General features: G+C 35.1%; 2 protein-coding genes across 2 annotated transcripts; one reads left to right on the top strand and one right to left on the bottom strand.

The window, feature by feature from the left end:
• Nucleotides 1-4,618: 4,618 nt before the first annotated feature.
• Nucleotides 4,619-10,017, bottom strand: LOC107731664 (gastrula zinc finger protein XlCGF57.1-like; the record flags this gene model as incomplete). The annotated part of the gene is made up of 4 exons (XM_016542814.1): nt 9,931-10,017; nt 8,755-8,808; nt 5,302-6,480; nt 4,619-4,765 (listed from the first exon to the last, which is right to left on the bottom strand). Coding segments are annotated over exons 2-4 (1,351 nt in total), but the record flags the coding sequence as incomplete, so codon positions are not given.
• A 4,694-nt stretch (nt 10,018-14,711) lies between these two features.
• LOC107731663 (suppressor of tumorigenicity 14 protein homolog) lies at nt 14,712-19,276 on the top strand. Its single transcript, XM_016542813.1, has 6 exons — nt 14,712-14,766; nt 15,215-15,235; nt 15,328-15,493; nt 17,310-17,578; nt 17,667-17,742; nt 19,228-19,276. Exons 1-6 carry the CDS (start codon nt 14,712-14,714, stop codon nt 19,274-19,276), a joined length of 636 nt encoding a protein of 211 aa, XP_016398299.1.
• The last annotated feature ends 1,187 nt before the right edge of the window (nt 19,277-20,463 follow it).

The raw sequence follows: 20,463 nt of genomic DNA, 5'->3' as shown, positions 1-20,463 counted from the left end.
AAAAAACAATTGCCAGGGGGAGGAAAGTATAAAACTTCAAAACAAAAATACAAGATATACATACATACATACACTTGTACGTATATATAAAATCAAATAAATATATTGTAAAGTTCACAAACTTTCAAAGTTCTTACAGCTTTCTTATTCACAGAGTCTCTGATACTGTCAATATATATATAAATATTTCAGTCAACAAAACCATAAAATTTAGAAAATAAAAAATTATGTTCCACAGTGTCAAAAGTTTTACGAAAATCTAAGAATAAAATAAAACTATTTTCATCAATTAAATATGAATAATCTAATATATCTAAAACCAACCTTATATTATTCGAAATATGCCTGTTTTTCATAAAGCCTGACTGAGTTTCATCTATAATATATTCTAATACATTCTTAATTCTTTTAGCAAATATAGAGGCAATTAATTTATAATCATTATTCAAAAGACTAATTGGCCGCCAATTGTCAATAATAGTCAAATATTTTTTAGGCTTAGGAATAAGGATAATTAACCCCTGAGTCATGGTAGATGGGAGGTTGGACTTAGACAAACTTTCAGAAAAAACTAAAAGAAGAAAAGGGGTTAGCTGCTCATCAAATAACTTATAAAATTCTGAGGTAAGACCGTCAGTTCCGGGAGACTTATTATTTTTCAAGTTATGAATTGAATTGGTTATTTCTTCTAAACTAATAGGTTGGTCACACATAGCTTTATCTAAATTATTAATTTTTTTAATCTCTCCCAACGAATTTAAGAAATCATTTGAGGCTTTAGCATCATATTGTGACGCATATAGTTTACGGTAAAAGGTGGAGCAAAACTCTGAAATCTTTTTAGGGTCCTTTGATATTTTACCATTAATTTTTAACTGATGAATAGTATTTAACGTAGCCTGATTTTTTCTAGTCTAAAGAAGTAGGAGGTATTCTGTTCAGAGAAGGCTATTTGTGTGTCGTGTTATCATAAGTGTCCTGTTCATTTTAAATATTGTGGTATATTGTCACACCCTAAATTAACACGATGTCGATATTTCATGATTTGAATATCATGGTTATTGTCAATACCGGTATATCGCGACACCCCTACCCATTTCACAACTGCTGCAAGAATTTCACATGCTGAAAGTCTAGACTGACTGCAGCTTTAACTAGTTTTAAATAGAATTTTTTTATTAGCAATATCTGTGTCCTACAGGCTTAACTCAACCCTGTTACTTTTGACATGATTTCCCTCCCTTTAAAAAACAAAGCCTTTCTTAAATTTGTGACACCCAGGAAGTGACATCATCTGCGCTCTTTATACAGCATGATGGGACAAAAAAAATCACATCAATCCATTGTCTCAGTTTTCACACAAACTGTACAGTGCTGATCACATTCATCAATACTGTTATTGTAAGAATAATCTCTATGAATAACTGTTATAATTTATGAGAAATACAACTTTATCAGTAACTGTAAATCAGATTTTGCTTAAGCTATGCTTACAACATTGTCAGTCATTCTAGAAAGTTCATTTACTTCATACATCTTGGTGTTTACTGTTTATTTGCTGAAAAAATAACAAAAATCACAATGTTGTAAACCATATTGAGAAGTTTTTGTAACACTGATGCAAAAACTGTGGACCAGATATAAAATAAATGCCAAAAAAAACATTTAATTTGGCCTGATATTAACAATCAGTATAAAAGTTTGTAAACCTCAATTTGTTGAAAGTCAAAAAAGTAACTTTTGTACACATTTCGTAGTTTAAGTGTTTATCTAAATCTGATGAAGCGCTCGAATCTTTATAGCATGAATGTTATTCAGCATCATGAATGAAGTATAAACACCATTTTTGTTCTTCAGTATCTTCAGTGCGTTATATTCTGCAGGGTTCTGGATCTCCCATATTCTCTCTCCTCTTTAATAAACTCAGTCTTTGCAGATTTAAAGGGGTCACTCTAACCCTCCGGCCGTTCCTCACACTAGCCCCCGGCCTCTGCTCTCTGTAGACCGCCGCCGCTCACTCTAGGCCTCCATGTGTGACGCGGTTTCGTTGTGAAAGCGAAACTACTTTGTTTGGCCTTCCAAAAAAGGACAGGACTAGAAATCAGTGGTTAAGTTGTATTAACAACACTGTTCCAGAACACTTCAACCAAAATATTCAGATGTGTGCAGCACATTTTATGGAGGACTGTTTACTGATCCTGGGAGAGTAGAATATATTTTGTTGAAATATTATAAGGGTGCAAAAATAAATCAATGATGTTTATTAGATTTTAAACAACAATTTTATAGTTTTTTGTGAAAATGGTTCATAAACAGAGTTGACCCTTTAAGTAACAGAATTGACAGAATTGTCCGATGGACTGTCAATTCTGTTACCTCATTGTCAGCATTGTTACTCTACCTTGGTAACAGAGTTTGACGGTAACAGAATTGACAATTATATTTTTTTTTTTGCCAAAAACTCCACTTGCTAGCATAAATGCTAAGAGCACATGGCACTACTGAAATAATGGTTAAAAGACTTTTAAATAACACAAAGTGTGATCAATGAAAAAATCTGTTTTCCTTTTGATATTGTGGTAACAGATTTGACACTTTATAAAATAACTCTTGGTGTAAGAACTTTTTAGATTAACATATTTTCTTATTGAGAGAGCACATAGACTTTTCTGTAGAATTAGGTAAATGACTCTTTGGGGCTTTTATAAATAAAATGAATGAAATATTACCAAAAGAAAAGTATAATAAAATATTTTGATTACACAAGGAGACATGTTGGAAAAAATGCACTGACTACAACAACACGGACACGGACAACAAGAAAATCATGATTTTTATGATTTTCATGATTTAAGACTCTTTTTGCAAAAAATATTATTGTTATGCACTGTAACATCTTGTAATTCGTAATAATGAGTAACACAGTATTAAAATAATTAAAAATATAACCACTTGAAAAAAGCAGAAAAAAAATGCCTTCGGGCGGACACCAAATGTACCTGCAATTATAGAATCACTCTGCTGCACTATTTCAGTAGGAAGACGCAAGAAAAGACGCACAAGTAGCGCTGAACCCAATGAAAACAATACAGAAATGAGCCTGTAAAATTTTGCGTAAACAGACTGTATAAAGTGTGTTTGATGGTTGTGTAAATATGTGAAATACCGTGAACTGCTCGCCTCTCCTCAGAAGACAATGAGGGACGCGCGAGCGAGTTATCTTTATTCCATCTGCTCTCTTTCAGCTGGTTGTGTAAAACTGTGGTGAAATGGAGACAGTAATTAATTTATTTTGTACAATCCGTGTGTTGTTTAAAGTTCATAATAATTGCTTTGACTTCATGAAGCCTCCTGGTGTGAATGGAGACATTATCTGACTAGAACAAACTCTATGAAATGACAGTGTGAGTATGTATGACACTGGATATCAAGAGTGAAACTGTTAATCTCATTCAATGTCAGTCATGTGTGTGGTGAAATATATTTTAGGCATTTTAAAACCTGAATTGAGAATTAAGCATGGAAAACCCCAAAGGAAATATAATAGGCAAACTTCATGGCTTTCAGAACTAAAATTATTCTTGATACGAACAGAATGAGCATAAAATAAAAATGGACATTACCAATGAGTTGTTGATAGGAATAATGTGTTTAATCAATCATTACTTGAAGCAAATACAAAAATTAAGTAAAAGTTAATCTGAATGAGACAGATCTCTCTTTACGGATTTACAAGAGATGAAGAGAAGCAAAGTGGCTGGCTGCAAAAGTATATCTTGCATATGCATGGAAGAGTAGAAGTGGAAGATAAACTAGATGTTCTTATGAAAAACAATTAAGAACAAGTTAAAAAATAATACATTCCCTAAACATGTTATGGCCTGTTCTTCAGCTCCCTGAACTAGGCCTTGAAAGGTTTTTTCCAGTGTGAATTTTCTGGTGCTCTTTCAGCTCATCTTCTGTAATAAAGGACTTTCTTCACTTAAACTCACACTGCCATGTCTTTTCTGCTGTAATATTACAAAGGAGTCTTCTCCTTTATGTGAATCCTCAGGTGTTTCTTCAGGACTGATACCCATGTCAGTCTCTTTTTACACTGAGTGCAGCTCACAATTTTTTTCTTCTTCTGTTTTTTCTCTCTGGTTCATGTCCATCAGGTCTAAAAGAAACATTAAATCAAGTGAGATTTCAAATGAGAGACAGATGTGAAATGAAAAGTGATGAAAACCCCCAAATCAAGATCACTGATGAGTTCAATAGTCATTTTAATCCCATCAACTGCTGTGCACGATTATGATCTATTTTAATGTCATGAAGATGATTTGTGTTATAAATCACTAGTTTGGTCATAAAACTCTAGATGGCACAGGCTTGACATGTAATTTGTAAGCAATCACATTGTTTCCTACACAACACAAGCTGATTGACCTCTAAGCTGAGAAACATCAGCATTTGTTGACAGACAGTATTTGCACATTGATAAATGCCAATTTGCACATGGAAACAATTGTACGCTTGTTTTATAAATGAGAGCCACTGTGTGAAAACATCTACCAATTGTCAATTTACAGCAGTGAATGACATTTCTATGAACAAAATGTAAAATAAAGGAGGTCACATGATGAGGAATGCGGTTTCTCCTTCGTATGAACTGTCAGGTGTGCCTTCAGGACTGATGCCCTAAGAAATGTTTTGCCACACTGATCACATGTGAACGGCTTCTCTCCGGTGTGGATCCCCATGTGTCTCTTAAGATTTTGTTTGTGTAAGAATCTCTAAGCACACAAACCAAACTAACTTCAAGATTTCAGACTTTGTTGACAAAGATGAACTACTTACTGTGATTTCAGATTGCGGTGATCTGGTTTCTCCACTGCATGGATCTTCTTGTGTATCTTCAGGTAACTTTTAATAGCAAAACACTTCCCACATTGATCACACGTGTGAGGCTTCTCTCCAGTGTGGAACATCTCGTGTTGTCACAGTGTGAACACTTGTAAGGTTTTTCTCCAGTGTGAATCCTCTGGTGCAGTTTTAAACCGTTTGCTGAAGTAAAAGTCTTCCCGCACTCAAAGCACATGTACTCTCTCACACCACTATGTGTTTTCTGATGTACATGTAAAGTTTGCGGCAGTGAAAAACTCTTTCCACACACAGAACATGAATGCGGTTTCTCCTTCGTATGAACTGTCAGGTGTGCCTTCAGGACTGATGCCCTAAGAAATGTTTTGCCACACTGATCACATGTGAACGGCTTCTCTCCGGTGTGGATCCTCATGTGAATCTTTAGATTTTGTTTATGTAAGAATCTCTTTTCACAGTGATCACATGTGAACTGTTTCTCTCCAGTGTGGATTTTCATGTGTGATTTAAGGTGTGCTGATCGGAGGAAACCCTTCCCACATTGATGGCATACATGTGGTTTCTCTCCGGTATGAACTCTCATGTGAATCTCACGACTGTGTTTGCGTCTGAAACTCTTTCCACACTGATCACATGTGAATGGCTTTTCTCCATTGTGGATCATCATGTGTTCTTTCAGGTGTCTTGATCTCGTGAAACGTTTCCCACACTGGTCACACTTGAACGGCTTCTCTCCAGTATGAACTCTCATGTGAGCATCAAGACTATGTTTGGATGTGAAATAGTTTCCACATTGTTCGCATACATACGGTTTCTCTCCGGTGTGGATCTTCATGTGTTCCATTAGACCTGGTTTTTGTCTGAAGCTCTTCCCGCACTGATCACATGTGAATGGTTTTTCTCCAGTATGAACTCTCAAGTGAACATGAAGACTTTGTTTGTTTGAGAATCTCTTTTCACAATGATCACACATAAACGGCTTTTCTCCGGTATGAACTTTTAGGTGAACGTCAAAATTTGGTTTACTTGAGAAACTCTTTCTGCACTGATCACATCTGAACGGCTTCTCTCCGGTGTGGATCCTCATGTGATTCTCTAGATTATATTTCCTTGTGAAACTCTTTCCGCACTGAGTGCAGGTGAACAGCTTCTCTCCGGTGTGGATATTCATGTGTACTTTAAGGTTTATTGATCTCGTGAAACGTTTTCCACATTGATCACATTTGAACGGCTTCTCTCCAGTGTGGATCCTCATGTGAACATTAAGGGCTGGTTTTTGTGTGAAGCTCTGCCCGCATTGATCGCATGTGAACGGCTTCTCTCCAGTGTGGATTCTCATGTGAACATTAAGATTACGTTTGGTTAAGAAACTCTTTCGACACTGAGTGCATGTAAACGGTTTCTCTCCAGTGTGGTTCCGCATGTGAATCTCTAGATTATATTTCCTTCTGAAACTCTTTCCACACTGAGTGCAGGTTGTAGATTTCTTGGCTCTTCTTTTCTTTAAAAATGTCTTTTTGGTCTTTGAGCGACTTAAAGGTTCTTCTCCAGGTTTGTCATGATGTTCCTCCTCCACTTCACTCAGTTCTTCACTCTCCTCGTTCTTTTCCATCAGCTCTGAAATTAAAGAAAAAGTTTAGAGTTAATTTCATTTTCAGTACATCAAAATAATTCAAAAACAGGAACACATAAAAGTGAGCCCTGCTGTAACAAAGCAGACAACTGCTATAAAATATTACAATCATTTTTATACCTTTTTATAGATTATACGTCCCTGCAACTTTCCATGTACACTGATCTTCAAGTATTTTTTTAAATATTATAGACAGATCCCATGTTTCTGTAGTGAGAACTATTAAATATATTTGATCAAAGACACAATTATCTAACGTGATATTAACATTAAAATATATATTACTGTCATATTTTGTCACCAACTTTTAGATCGACATTTAATTTATTTTACTAAAAACATTTTAATTATTAAGGTTCAGTCACAGTAACCTTTTCTGACTTCCATGTATACGCATGTAAATATGGGACACCAGAAACACAAAGTAAAGCAAATTTCGCTGTGAGAAAGAACTAGGGATGCCCCGAAATTTCGGCCGATAATTTTAATGGCATTTTCAGTTTTCAGCTGAGAGAAAAATGGCCGAAAATAATTCAGCGCACAGGTTTCGCTCTTCCTCTAACCATCGTCACTGTGTGTTACTTTCAATAAAAATGTGGTTATTTTATTGGCTTGTATTTTTTTTTTATTCAGTATCATTAAAATTATTAAGTTAAATTAGGTCTTTCAGAATTATTTTATGTAATAAAGTAATAAATCATTATTAAAAAAGCTGTTTCGGGTTTCGGCCAAGTGCATTCAGCATTTTCATTTCATTTTTTGCTGTTGTTCAATGTTTAATTTATGTTTGAATAAATCCATCAAGTTTTTTTGACAGCCACCATTTTAAAAAAATAATAAAATTAGAAATGAATTAGAGTAGAAATATAATTATGTAATTGTAATTTTATTATTATAAAATCTTCATTGAGTGTAATTTAAATGCTTGTATTCAAATCAGTTAATTTGAACCTTCAGTATAGTAATGTGGTACCAACTGACTCATGTATATTTTACAGCATTAGTTGAGAGAATTTTTTGTCCTTCAGAAAATTTGGCATGTACTGTACCATATATCAAAAATAATCATTATCGAATTAAATCGGAAACTGAATCGAAAGCCAAATTTAATCAAATCAAATCGTGAAATTTGTGTCAAAACCCAGCCCTAATGCAGCGGGCAACTGTCTGTTCTGCCTATAGTTAGCAATGGCGCTGTAGTATGCAGTGTTTAATAAACAGCTGTTTTACTAAATTCTGCTTTGCTGAAATTTAGAGCAATCATATTGTGGCCTCAGTATCGTGATATATATCGTATCGTGACTTTGCTGACGATACACAGCCCTATTTGTGATGACTTAATTACTTAATATATGTAAATTCATAATGAAAAGAAGTTATGACAGCCACTTTGTTAATTATATTTAAAAAATGAATTGAAATAGAAAAATAGTTTGATCATTAGATTTAGAAGTTGATGCAAAACCAGCCTTGTGTTTTTATTTGAGTGTTGATTATTATATATAAAAATAAATAGTAACTAAATTTAATAATTTGGTCTCTGTTGTTAATGGTAACCTTTAATATTATAGTAATGTGCAAAAAAGGGCTCCATATTACAGCAATAACTCAGATTTTTTTTGTAATTATAATTGAATTTATTTAAATGCAAAGACACTATTTAACAGACCCCTGTTTAATAAAAAATAATAATAAGAAATAAGAAAATAAAAGCAGTTTTATATTTATTTTTCTGCCCCCTGCTCTAACCGTTATGCTTGTGTACTGTTACAGATTTGTAAGTTATGCTTACAGCCCTGTCAGCCATTCTGGAAAGTTCATTTACATCATACATGTTGGTGTTTACTGTTTATTCCTAAAAAAAAATAAGAATGTTGTAAACTATTTTGAAACTGTCTAAAATTCTGGTAACACTGTTGCAAATTTTAAACCAGATATAAAATACATGTAAAATAAAACAGTTAGCCTGCTTAAGAATTCTGCAAAGTGATAAAGACTATGTTGATTTTTGTTGCATTATAAATATACTCTATTGTTATAAAAATACCTTGCATGGATTGAAGAACACAGATAAACCATATATTGTCGCAATCATGTGTTTATTGTCTTTATGTTTCTCTATCTGTATTTTATTCCGCTGCAGAGATTGTTGGATGCCATGAAAGGGATTTCAGGAACATCTTATGATTTATGGCTCTATGAATCATGACTGTTCTTCAGCATCATGAATGAATGAGGAATAAAGAATAAATACCAACCTGTTTGTTCTTCAGCACGTTTCATTCTGCAGGGTTCTTGTGGGGAGAGCTAATCTGCCAAAATTAAAAAATATATCAGCTACTGAGTTTGTTTTCATAATAAATGACACTTCTAAACATTTATGTCAGTCTGTCTATTCATCGTAAAGTAACTGATGCTAATTCATAAATAATTTGTATTACTAATCCTAACATTATTCTGCGTCTTTATTCAAAAACAGTCATATATTAAGAAACATATCAGATTACAATTTAATGTAAATTCTTGCAAATAGTATGTGGCCGAGAGAGCTCAATGCGTTACAACTTCAGAAAACACATGCAAATAGAAAAAGCACCAGCAAATCAATAAAACATCTTCATCAGATTGACAACGCAAACAAATAAAGAAACGCACTGCAAATGCTCACAACACAAACAAATAAAGAATTTTATTTGCAGCGAGTTTCTTTGTTTGTTTGCGTTGTGAGCATTTGCAGCGCGTGTGTTGTCAAATTGATGAAGTTGTTCTCTTAATTTGCAGGTGGGTTTTTTTTATTTCTTATTTATTTGGTTGTGTTGTAAGCATTTGCAGCACATGTGTTGTACAAAGTTGTTTTCTTAATTTGCAGGTGTTTTTCTTCTATTTGCAGTGCGTTGAGCTCTCTCGGCCACTGTAAAATATAAAAAAAATGGTAAGAAAACATTTGAAAGCATAAACAAGAATTAATGTACATATTTGTAACAAACAAATACCCTCAGTCTGTTGAAATTATGAAATTATCTTCAAGTGGCAATTTACAGGAGATCTGAAGACATCAGCATAATAAATGCGGTGAAAACAGGAACTATTGACATGAAATAAAGAGTCTAATCAGCAGCTCTGTTAATATTGATGAGCCTCAAAGTATTTAGCAGAATCTGTTCCAGTATATTTTAACTATGTAAAATAACTAATAGATTTGATCTGGCAAAAATTAGAGGAGAGTAGAGAAGATCCAAAGGGAGTCTGAATGAACTCAACCTATTTTCCTCACATGCTCACTGCTGTTGCACTAAATGTTTATTTCAGTAGGAAGACGCCAGAAAAGACGCACAAGTAGCGCTGAACCCGATGAAAACAACATAGAAATGAGCCTGTAAAAGTCGCTTAAACAAACAATATAAGTGTGTTTGATGGTTGTATATGTGGAATACCGTGAACTGCTCGCTTCACCTCAGAAGAGTCTTCTTCTTTATTGCCAGCTTGTATTTTCACATTAGCGCCATCTACTGTGGGTTTCTTCTTCTTCTTCTTCTTCTTCTTCTTCTTCCTTGATGTTTAACGGCGGTTGGCATTCAACTTCAATGGTGAATTACCACCACCTACTGTACTGGAGTGTGAACCGGAGCTAGACAGACTATAACTAGAAGGGAGACTTCCAACTCTCTTCTCCCCCCTCCCCTTTAATTAATAATAATAATGATTTCCAAAACTGTATTCTATATCCTATTTGCTATATCAGTGTCCTTCAGGAAGCTAAATAAATGAGTACTAAAATAATTTGAAGTTTTTCCCAGAAGTTCCTTAAGTGAATTCCCTTGCACCCCCAAATTCCTTATGTTTTCTTTCATCTTTATCCTTTCTCTCTCATATTTTTGCCATTCAAGTACCACATGTTCAACAGATTCAATACTGTCACAAAATTCACATCTTCCTGATATATGCTTACCTAAGATATGTAAACACTTATTTAACCCACAATGTCTAATCCTTAACCTAGTGAAAATTATTTCTTCCCTTCGATTCCTTCCAGTGATCTTCCCTGTCCCAACCTTCTGTTGTATTCTGTATAAATGTCTCCCTTTCTCCTCTCTATCCCAACTACTCTGCCACTTTTTCATAATTTCCATCCAGATTTTTGATTTAGCTTCTGCTTTACTTGTTGAGATTGATATTTCAACAACTTCTCTTTTACTGGCTTGTTTTGCCAAACCATCTACCATTTCATTTCCTTTAACCCTCACATGTGCTGGTACCCATGTATATTTTACCTTCACCCCCAACTGAGAAATCCTTGTGTAACATTCTAGTACCTCCTATACTATGTCTTGTCTTGATTGTGACTTAAATTATTGCAAAATCTTTAGGACTGCACTAGAGTCTGAGCAAATTACCTTTTGCTTTATCTGGTCTTGTTTCTTCTACCCACTGTAGAGCCAACCCGATACCTATCAACTCCACTGTAAATACAGATACTTGATCAGACAGTCTCTTCTGTACCTTAATTCCCATTTTTAGTATTCCGAATGCAGCCCCTGTTTGCCCAGATTGAGGATCTTTAGACCCATCTGTGTAAATATCCAGATACCCATTAAACTTCTCATTCAGATAATTACAAAACACTTCACATAAATCCACCTACACGCTACTCTTTAAGTTACTATTTAATATCTGCATGTCCACTATAGGTTCCACAAACAACCAAGGTGGTCTGACTGGCAACGGAACTGTCGGACTAAATTCCATACCCTCCGAACCCAAGTCTTTTCCAATAGCACCACATACCCATCCAAAACTCTGACTTTTAACCCTTTCATGCTCCCAGCATACCTGCATTACTACTCTAGTGGGGTGGGACCTACCATGTCCTTGTAGGTTTGCCCAATAGTTAGCTGCCAACTGTTCCCTCCTTAAATGTAAAGGCATCTCACCCATCTCTACTTGCAACGCCACTGCAGGTGATGTCCGAAAAGCCCCACTGCATATCCTAAGTGCTTGGGTCTCTAATTGCAATGCCACTGCAGGTGATGTCCGAAAAGCCCCACTACATATCCTAAGTGCTTGGGTTTGTATTACTTCTAATTTAGCCAGTGTAGTTCTTGCTGCATCTCTATATGCTATACAACCATAATCTATAACAGACTTAATCAGTGCAACATAGAAACATATATATCCCTCAATGATTTCCTGCTCGCCCCCCAGTCCACTCCTGTCAGACACCTCATCACATTTAATACTTTTTTACACTTTACTAAAACTTTCTCTGTGTGACCTGCCCATGTTAACCTAGCATCAAAAACCATTCCTAAAAACCTAAAGGACTCTACTTTCTCCAGAACATGTCCATATAATTTAAGATTAATCTCTTCCCCTATCTTTTTCTTTGTAAAGAAAACCACTTGAGTTTTTCCTTTGAAAATCTAAAACCCCGTCTCATTGACCATCGTTCTACCTGTTCTATTGCTTCCTGGACGTTACTTACTGTATATTTTATGTTTCTTCCCCTCTTCCACAAGGCCCCGTCATCTGCAAACAGGCAGCGATCTTCCAATCCCAGGCCCTAAATCTGAAAATACATCATTTATCATGATGATAAAGAGCAGTGGACTGATAACACTACCCTGAGGTGGGTCCATTTTCTACCATATAACTACCAGATAATTCTTTCCCAATTCTCACCCGAATAGAGCGTCCATACAGGAAATCCTTTACCCAGTTAAAGGCCCTCCCTCCTATTCCCAAAAGATGTAACTTAATCAACAACCCCTCTTTCCACATCATATCATACGCTTTCTCAACGTCAAGGAAGACTGCCGCCACTGATTCCTGATTAACCTGGGATTTCCTTATTTCATCTTCCAGGCATAGTACTGGATCCATTGTCCCTCTTCCATTCCTGAATCCACTTTGATAAGAATCAATTCATTCCCACTTCTCCAAAAAAATAGACCAGTCTGTCTGTTACCATACGTTCCATAATTTTACCTATATGGGATGTCAACGCAATTGGTCTATAGCTATTAGGTTTTGCAGGATCTTTCCCTGGTTTCCTAATAGGAACTACAACTGCTTCCTTCCAACTTTTTGGAAGTTGTCCTTCCTCCCACACTCTATTATATAATCTAAGCAGTCTTCCTAATGCAATCTCACCAAGTTGTATATGATGAAGAACGTTCAGCGGCGCCGTGGAGAGGAATGGACGCGCGTCTGGTGAGGCTTTATCAGCGTGTTTTCTCCGTTTGTGATCTTTGAATCTTTATTTTGAAATGTGATAGCACAGCTAACAATCTGATAAAACTGTTTATTGACAGAAAAGGACTGTACATTATGCATTTCAGTAAATATACAGTAAATATACATGGAATCATTACAGCGCTGTGTGAATGATCATTTATTTGTTTATTTCACGCTCTGAAGGTCATAGCAGCCGCGGCTATCGGTTTAGCTCAGCTCTGGTCCAGGGATGCAAAGATGTTGGCAGGAAGAGGTAGTTGGATACAGGGATGGCTCAGCTGATGAGGTAAGAAGATGCTTTGAATCAGTATCCCAATACAGAATGCACATAAATGGAATGATATAAAGCTGGAGGATGTGGATTCTATTTTAGATTGTGATAGACCTAATAGAACCTGAATTACAGAATTTCAAAAAAATAATTTGTTTTAAAACTCCAAAAGCGCCTATGTTTTTTTTGTGTTTATTGTAATATTTGAAAAATATATAATGTTATTTATAAAGAATTACACTCATATTTTGAGTATGATTATTTATAACACACAATGAAACCATTTTTTAAAATTTCCTCCATTGTGTGTGTGTAGGGTAAACATTTGAATTTGAGTATGTCAAATTTAGGCGAAAATACCAAAAAACGCACCTGAGCGTAAGTATAAATATTGAAATATCAGTCTCAACCAAGATGATGAACCAAGAAACTCAACATTGTATCAATGCTACCTTGCTATCGGGGTTGAATTAATGTATTTCTAAACGTTTGTTCATGATGTGCAAATGGGTGTAATTTTGCATTAGGCTACAGCTCATTTTCACAACAAAGAGCGTGTCAAGGCGTGATTCAGTCGATCTGAAACTATGAGTGCTTTAAGCGGGGACTGAAATTTTAAGGACCGGCAGGAAACTCAAGGAAGATCAGATTCAGCTTTACAACAAATGATGTAGCAACAGTGGCACATATTCTACATGTCCAGTAGGCTGTAAATCTGCAATATTGCCATGTAATTCATTGTATTTTTCTAGAGCTTTCTTTCTTTTCTTTTTCTTTTTTTTTATTCTGGCCTTTTCAGCACCGCCTTTGCGCTTTCTATTATTCATTTTTTATCTCTTATTTTTTGTTTGCATATCTCCAACAAAAAAAACTTGTGCTCCTGATTAGCCAATCCGGGCCTGGTCATGATGGTCAAACTGTGCTCATTACAAACCACAGATGTTCTCTATGCTTATAAGAATTATTTGTTTATTCTGCAAATACAGAGTATGTTTCTAAAAAAGATCTTCATTGTTTCCCCCAATATAATGTGACTAACTGTGACTTACTAGAAAGTCATCTGGTTTTACCTGTCGTGTGACTGTGGAGAAACCAGCGATCATCCACTTCTTGTAAAAACTCCACTTTCATACTTCTAATTTTTTCAAAGGGTCATAATGTTGCATATACCTCCAGGTCTGAAATGCTGTTAACAGAACACTCTTTAACGATGATTGACTGTTCTGGTATTTTGAGTATGAATAGTGTCTTTCTCACATTGTGGCGATATAGAGGTACCTATGTAAGTAGGTTAGAATTATGAAAGTACATGCAAGTACATTCTCTGATTAGATAAAGCACCAACTCATAAACAGGGCAATACAATGTCAGTGCAGAGCATCTGGTCTTGGGTCTTTAAAATAAAGATTGTCTTTTTAGAAAGTTCAGTGTTTATGGAAATTTGCTCATTGTTTGCATTACATAATTGCATTACACATTCACACATTTTTATATATTTAATCCACAATCCATTACCGTATACTGGCACTATATATGGAGATGGACTGTGGATTAAATGTATAAAATTGTCTGTGAATGTGAATGCTAGATTTGGTAGGAACTTCATCACTTCGATCACACCTGTAAAAACGTAGTGGTGGGGTGCTTTCCATCTCATCAGAAACCCGACAGTCGAGAAACAGCAGTCAGATCACAGACAAGAACGGAAGTATGAAGTTCAACATCACTTTGAGTTTTGCTGGAGTCATACTTCTCTACATAGCAGGTAAGATTGTTCAAAATGTCTATAACATGACAAAATTAGATGTACATTTATTTTGCTTAAGTTGTTTAATAACTCACAAGCCATTTAATTCCTATAAGAACCTTTGTAAACACACTTAGCAATTTATGTTTCTCATGATTGTAAAAACCTTTGCATCTGAAGACTTATGATTGAATTTGGTTTTGTAGATCTGAATTTGTATGAATTTATTTACAAATGCATAATTTAGTAGATGAGGCTTTAGGTCAAAGTCAGCAGTGAAAGCACAATGTAAGCCTGCAGCTAATTCACATACACACTGCATGTGACCGGTGACTAACTGGATTTAGGTTATTCATGTCATGATGTAAAAAGCAAATGAGTGATTGTGCGCTACACGAACCAGTTTTTCAGCTCTGTCTCGATGATTGTCTGCTTACTTCGTCTTTGTCTTTGTCTATGCACACAGGTTCCCTCTGCCAGTTAGATGGTAAGTTGTCATAATGACCATAAAGCACAGAATGTGTCTTCTATGTATGAAGAATATTAAAAATATAATTCATATATTCCTTCTCTCATCAGTATGTGGTCGAGCCCCCCTAAACAATAAGATTGTTGGAGGGGGGAGGGCAAAAGCAGGGGCTTGGCCGTGGCAGGTCAGCCTTCATGTTGTCGGCTTTGGCCATCACTGTGGCGGGACTCTCATCACTAAAGACTGGGTTTTATATGCAGCTCACTGCTTCCAGAAGTATGAAGTTTAAGGCCTAAATAAAGCTTATGTAGCGGTGGACAGTATTTTTTTCCCACTTCATTACTTTACTTATGTACATTTTTCAAGTATCTGTGCTTTGTCAGAGTATTTGTTTTGAGGAACTTTTACTTACATTCCAAAGCATAATATCGTACTTTTCCTCCAGTACATTTCAGTACTCCAGTACACTTTAGTCGTTCCTTCTTAATGCGAGACGCGATAGCGGCATCCGATTCGTGAATGAGCAGATTTTTTTTCAATGAACTGAACGTTTCATTCACATACTGGACTGAACGAATTGCAGCTATTCTCGAGTCAACAACTCACTGATTCAAATGATCCAGTTTCTAGTTAACAATTCGGGGAATTCAGAAGTCTGACCGACTTAAAATTAGCCAAGAACGGAGATCATGTGAGTGTATGTGCGACTGATGGCGCAAAAAAATCATTTATTAATGCCAAATTATTAATGTCATGTCATAATAAAACTTGAAATGGCCTGAAAACATGATGACTGTGCCAGTTTTTAGTGAGCATTCAAGCTTGATGAAATGAAAGATATATCTTCGTTTCTGTGACAGAGCTTTTATGACGATGACCCAAAAATAAGTTGACTATTAAAAAGAAAAGCTGAACATAAGTTCACAAAAAAAAAAATATATATATATAGTGTTAAGATTAGTTAATTTGTTAACTAACATAAACAAACAATGAACATTTATTACAGTATTTATGAATCCTTTTAAACGTTAGTTAATAAAAACAGTTATAATATTAGCAAATAGTACTAATATTAACAAACAACTTTTGATTTTAATAATGCATTAGTAAATGTTCAAATTAATATTACTAAGATTAGTAAATGCTGTAGAAGTAATGTTCATTCTTTGTTCATGTTAACTAACTAATGTTAACTAATGAAACATTGCAAAGTGTTTCCAAAATATTGTTCAAACTGTTACTGCCTTTAGTTATTATTTTGGAATAATTGTAAAATGCATAAAAACACTATGAAATGTATCATTAGTATTAAAAATATTAAATAAAATACAAAATAATATTAATAAAATACAAAATAGAATTACGTTTGTTCTCTCTTTATATATAATGTGTAAACATTAAGTGTAACAGGGACATATGCACACACACACACACACCTAAACCATATATATATATGAAGAGTTCAGATGCAAAAGCCTCTAAGTACGTCTGATGTTTTTCTTTAAAATTAGCATTTCTTTCTGGCTACTATGTATAAGGTTTCTATGTAAGTACTGGTACTTCTGAATGGGTTGAGGCTGAGATTTAGCGCATTTGAAGTGAAAGTACTTGATGAACATGTACTATGTGTGAAGAGCATTCACTCAGTATTGTCATCTCAATTTTGACCAAGAAGGCTTTTAGAGGCTTTTGCATTAACTCTTCATATATATATATATTCAATATATATATATATATATATTTTATTTTATTTTATTTTATTTTTTTTATATTGATTGGCTATGACAAGTCCCCCTCCCCCAGGCATTTTGAGCAGTAGGGTTATATAAAGTATATAATACAAAATTGTTATATATGCTAATGTTACAAAATAAACATTCATTGATCAGTACTTTTTAATTTTGATTCTAAACTACATTGAAAATCAAATACTTTTGTACTCTTACTCGAGAAAAAAATCAAAAGGAGTATTTAGTACTTTTTACTGGAGTAATATTTTATTAGGGTTTCTGTACTTTTACTCAAGTACTTGTTTTTTGTACTTCGTCCTTCACTGAGCTTATTGATAATAGTGTGATTTCTCTATTGTCAGATTCGGTGTGTCTAACATTGTGATGTACTTCGGGCGTCTGCGCCAATCCGGCTCAAACCCTTATGAGACAAACAGGACAGCGGGACGAATCATCACCCATCCTAATTATGATGATTATAGTCTTGACAATGATATAGCACTGATCCAGCTCTCCTCCGCTGTGAATTTCTCTGATTACATTAGGCCGGTCTGTCTGTCTACTGCTAATAGTACATTTGCTGCAGGTACGGAGAGCTGGGTCACTGGATGGGGCAGGCTACAACCTGGAGGTGAGTGAACATTCGCTGTAAACCTCAACAATTCACCTAGAAATAGTTTTTAAAAGCCTTAAACTTTGCCCTCTCATCTGTGTCACAGGCCAGTTTCGTAAAATTCTGCAGGAGGTGATGATACCAGTTGTGAGCAACAGTGACTGTAAAAACGCTTATGGATGGTTCTTCACACGGAATATGATGTGGAACCTGTTGACAAGAAAAAATTAATTAAAGTCAAGGTTTCATTTTTTTGAGTGATGGATTGCTAAATCAGGGAGGGAAAAGTATTTGTCCGGTAAGGTACCAGTCACTAATTTTAACCCTTTTTGATGCAAAGCAATTTACAAAACACTACTCATCGGTGAACTAAAATTAAGACCTCAAATGAAAGCAAGAGCACCCTCAGTTGAAGCTTTAATAATTGCATATTGGTGGAGAAACACTCCAGTGCATATTTCTGTTAGGACCACTATCGTCAATATAACTTACGATTAGCATACATTTTAGGTTGGGGGAATGGTTCTGTTCTGGGCAAACACTCCCTGCCCATCCACGCAGCCTAGCATGGATAGGAGCAGGGAGAGCAGAATAGAGGATAGCGAGGAAGCACCAGTTTGAGCATTGAGATGCACCCTTGGTGATGAGAAAAATGCTCAGCACGCCCAACTAGAAGTAATTGAAAAACAAAATGCTTTAGTGGAAACACGGCCGGCATATTTTACCATTGGGCTACACTATTGCATATTTACAGTATGTCTATAACAGTTGCTTGCTATATACTGTCAGAGATATAAATGCTGACTATTTGTCAATACAGGGAGACTCTGGAGGTCCAATGCTCAGTAGGAATGGCTCCCTGTGGATTCAGTCCGGCATTTCGAGTTTTACTGGAAAAAAATGTGATCATCCCAAATATCCCAGTGTGTTTGTCAGAGTTTCTCGGTACCAGGACTGGATCAAGTCTTACACAGGCAGCAACCCACCTGGAATTGTTGCATTCAATCCAACATCCAACTCCAACTATGGAAGGGTTCCCAACCTCCTCTTATTCCCTCTTTCTCTTATATTCTCCATCATTCCTTTCACCTCTCACTCTCACTTCCTAAAGATTGTTGAACAGTAATTCTCAGGGTTATTTGATGAAGAGGACAGTTCTGCTGCCTGTACATGCTCTCTAAATAGGTGAAAAGAACAGTTAATAGCACATATATAACAATAACAATTATTTTTTTATGTTTATATGACTGATAACCAGCATAACCTAAATAGGGTCTGATGTATAAACGTTGCGTACACACAAAGTGGACATAGAAATGTGCATACGCAATTTTCCATGCACATAACAACATTTATAAAAAATGAACTTGGCGTAAATATGTGCGCACCATACGGACACTCGCGACCATGCGTACGCATGCTTTTACTGGAGTGAGCGAAATAATGAAGTAAACAATGATTTTAAAGTCTGTTTACATTTGATAATACACATTTAGATGAAATATGACACTCTCATTAATGGAGTCAAGCACTGAAATTTCATGAAATCATTATCCAGAAGTTACAAAAAATTTTTCATATGAACTTAAATAGAAATATTTGTAGTGGATGTGCTGCTTTCGAATAATTTTTCTGTGGTATGATGTGTTTTAATGTTTTAACCACAGCAAGGATTACTTGGCGCATGGTGCATTTGTTCCAAATAGCATGTTCTGAGAAAATATTTTTTTGGCGAATAATGATCATTGATGTGAACTTGACTTCGTCTGATGACTTTGGAACATGGACGTAATGACAGACACAGTGTTGGGGAAAGTTACTTTTAAATGTAAAGCATTACAATATTGCATTACTCCATAAAATAAAAAAAACTGTTAGTTACTTTTTATGGAAAGTAATGCATTACGTTACTTTTGCGTTACTTTTTGTCACCTGGGCTGGGCTTGCTTATTTATTCATTTTTGGTTCCACAACGAACCATTCAGTCAAAGGTTCTTTAAAGAACCATCTTTTTCTTACCTTTTTATAATCTGAAGAACCTTCTTTTGCCACAAAGAACCTTTTGTGAAACAGAAAGTTTCTTCAGATGTTAAAGGTTCTTTATGGAACCATTTAGACAAAAAGGTTCTTCTATGCTGGCACTGTGAAGCACCTTTATTTTTAAGAGTGTAGCCTAATGATAACCTCGTTCCAATATAGTGACACACTCTATTTAAAAGACATAATTTGAAGGAAACTAAGATATGCACATTTTATTTTCTAAATATTTTGTTATTGACACGCTGAGTCAGAGTTATTTACAATGCAATTTTTTTTTAAATAAATAAATAAAAAAGGTCCATCTCTTTCCATTAAAATCTATATAAACATCCTAAAAATATGTTTACCTTATAGGCAAAAATGCATAAATTTGATTTGTTTAAAACAATTTAAAATACTATGTGGTATTTTATTTTACTATTTGGTGTCACATGTATGGAATATGCATAGAAATGATATGCAGATGACGTTATGCATCGTAAAACTAGGCTTTCTAAGCTCCATATATGGTTATTTTGGGGAGGAGACAGGGTGGAGATTCATGTACGCACAATCTTCCTCTGACTGGGTATTACAAAGGGCAGGTTCTGGTGTAGGCTTTTGTGTGTTCGCAAACTTTTAGGATGAAATCTACGTAAAGTTTTATACATGAGGCCTCTGGAGCTCTGCAATGTGATCTGGGATACTGAAAGTGTAATTATCAAATCTTGCTGAAATTAGTGCTGTCAAACGATTAATCGCGATTAATCGCATCCAAAATAAAAGTTTTTGTTTGAATAATATATGTGTGTGTTTTGTGTATGTTTATTATGTGTATATATAAATACACACACATACAGTATATATTTTGAAAATATTTACGT

Source organism: Sinocyclocheilus rhinocerous, unplaced genomic scaffold, assembly GCF_001515625.1.
Source record: "Sinocyclocheilus rhinocerous isolate Xijiao unplaced genomic scaffold, SAMN03320098_v1.1 scaffold5418, whole genome shotgun sequence".
NCBI lineage: Eukaryota > Metazoa > Chordata > Actinopteri > Cypriniformes > Cyprinidae > Sinocyclocheilus > Sinocyclocheilus rhinocerous.
The sequence above is the reverse complement of the archived record's forward strand: the minus strand, read 5'-3'. Positions and strand labels throughout refer to the sequence as shown.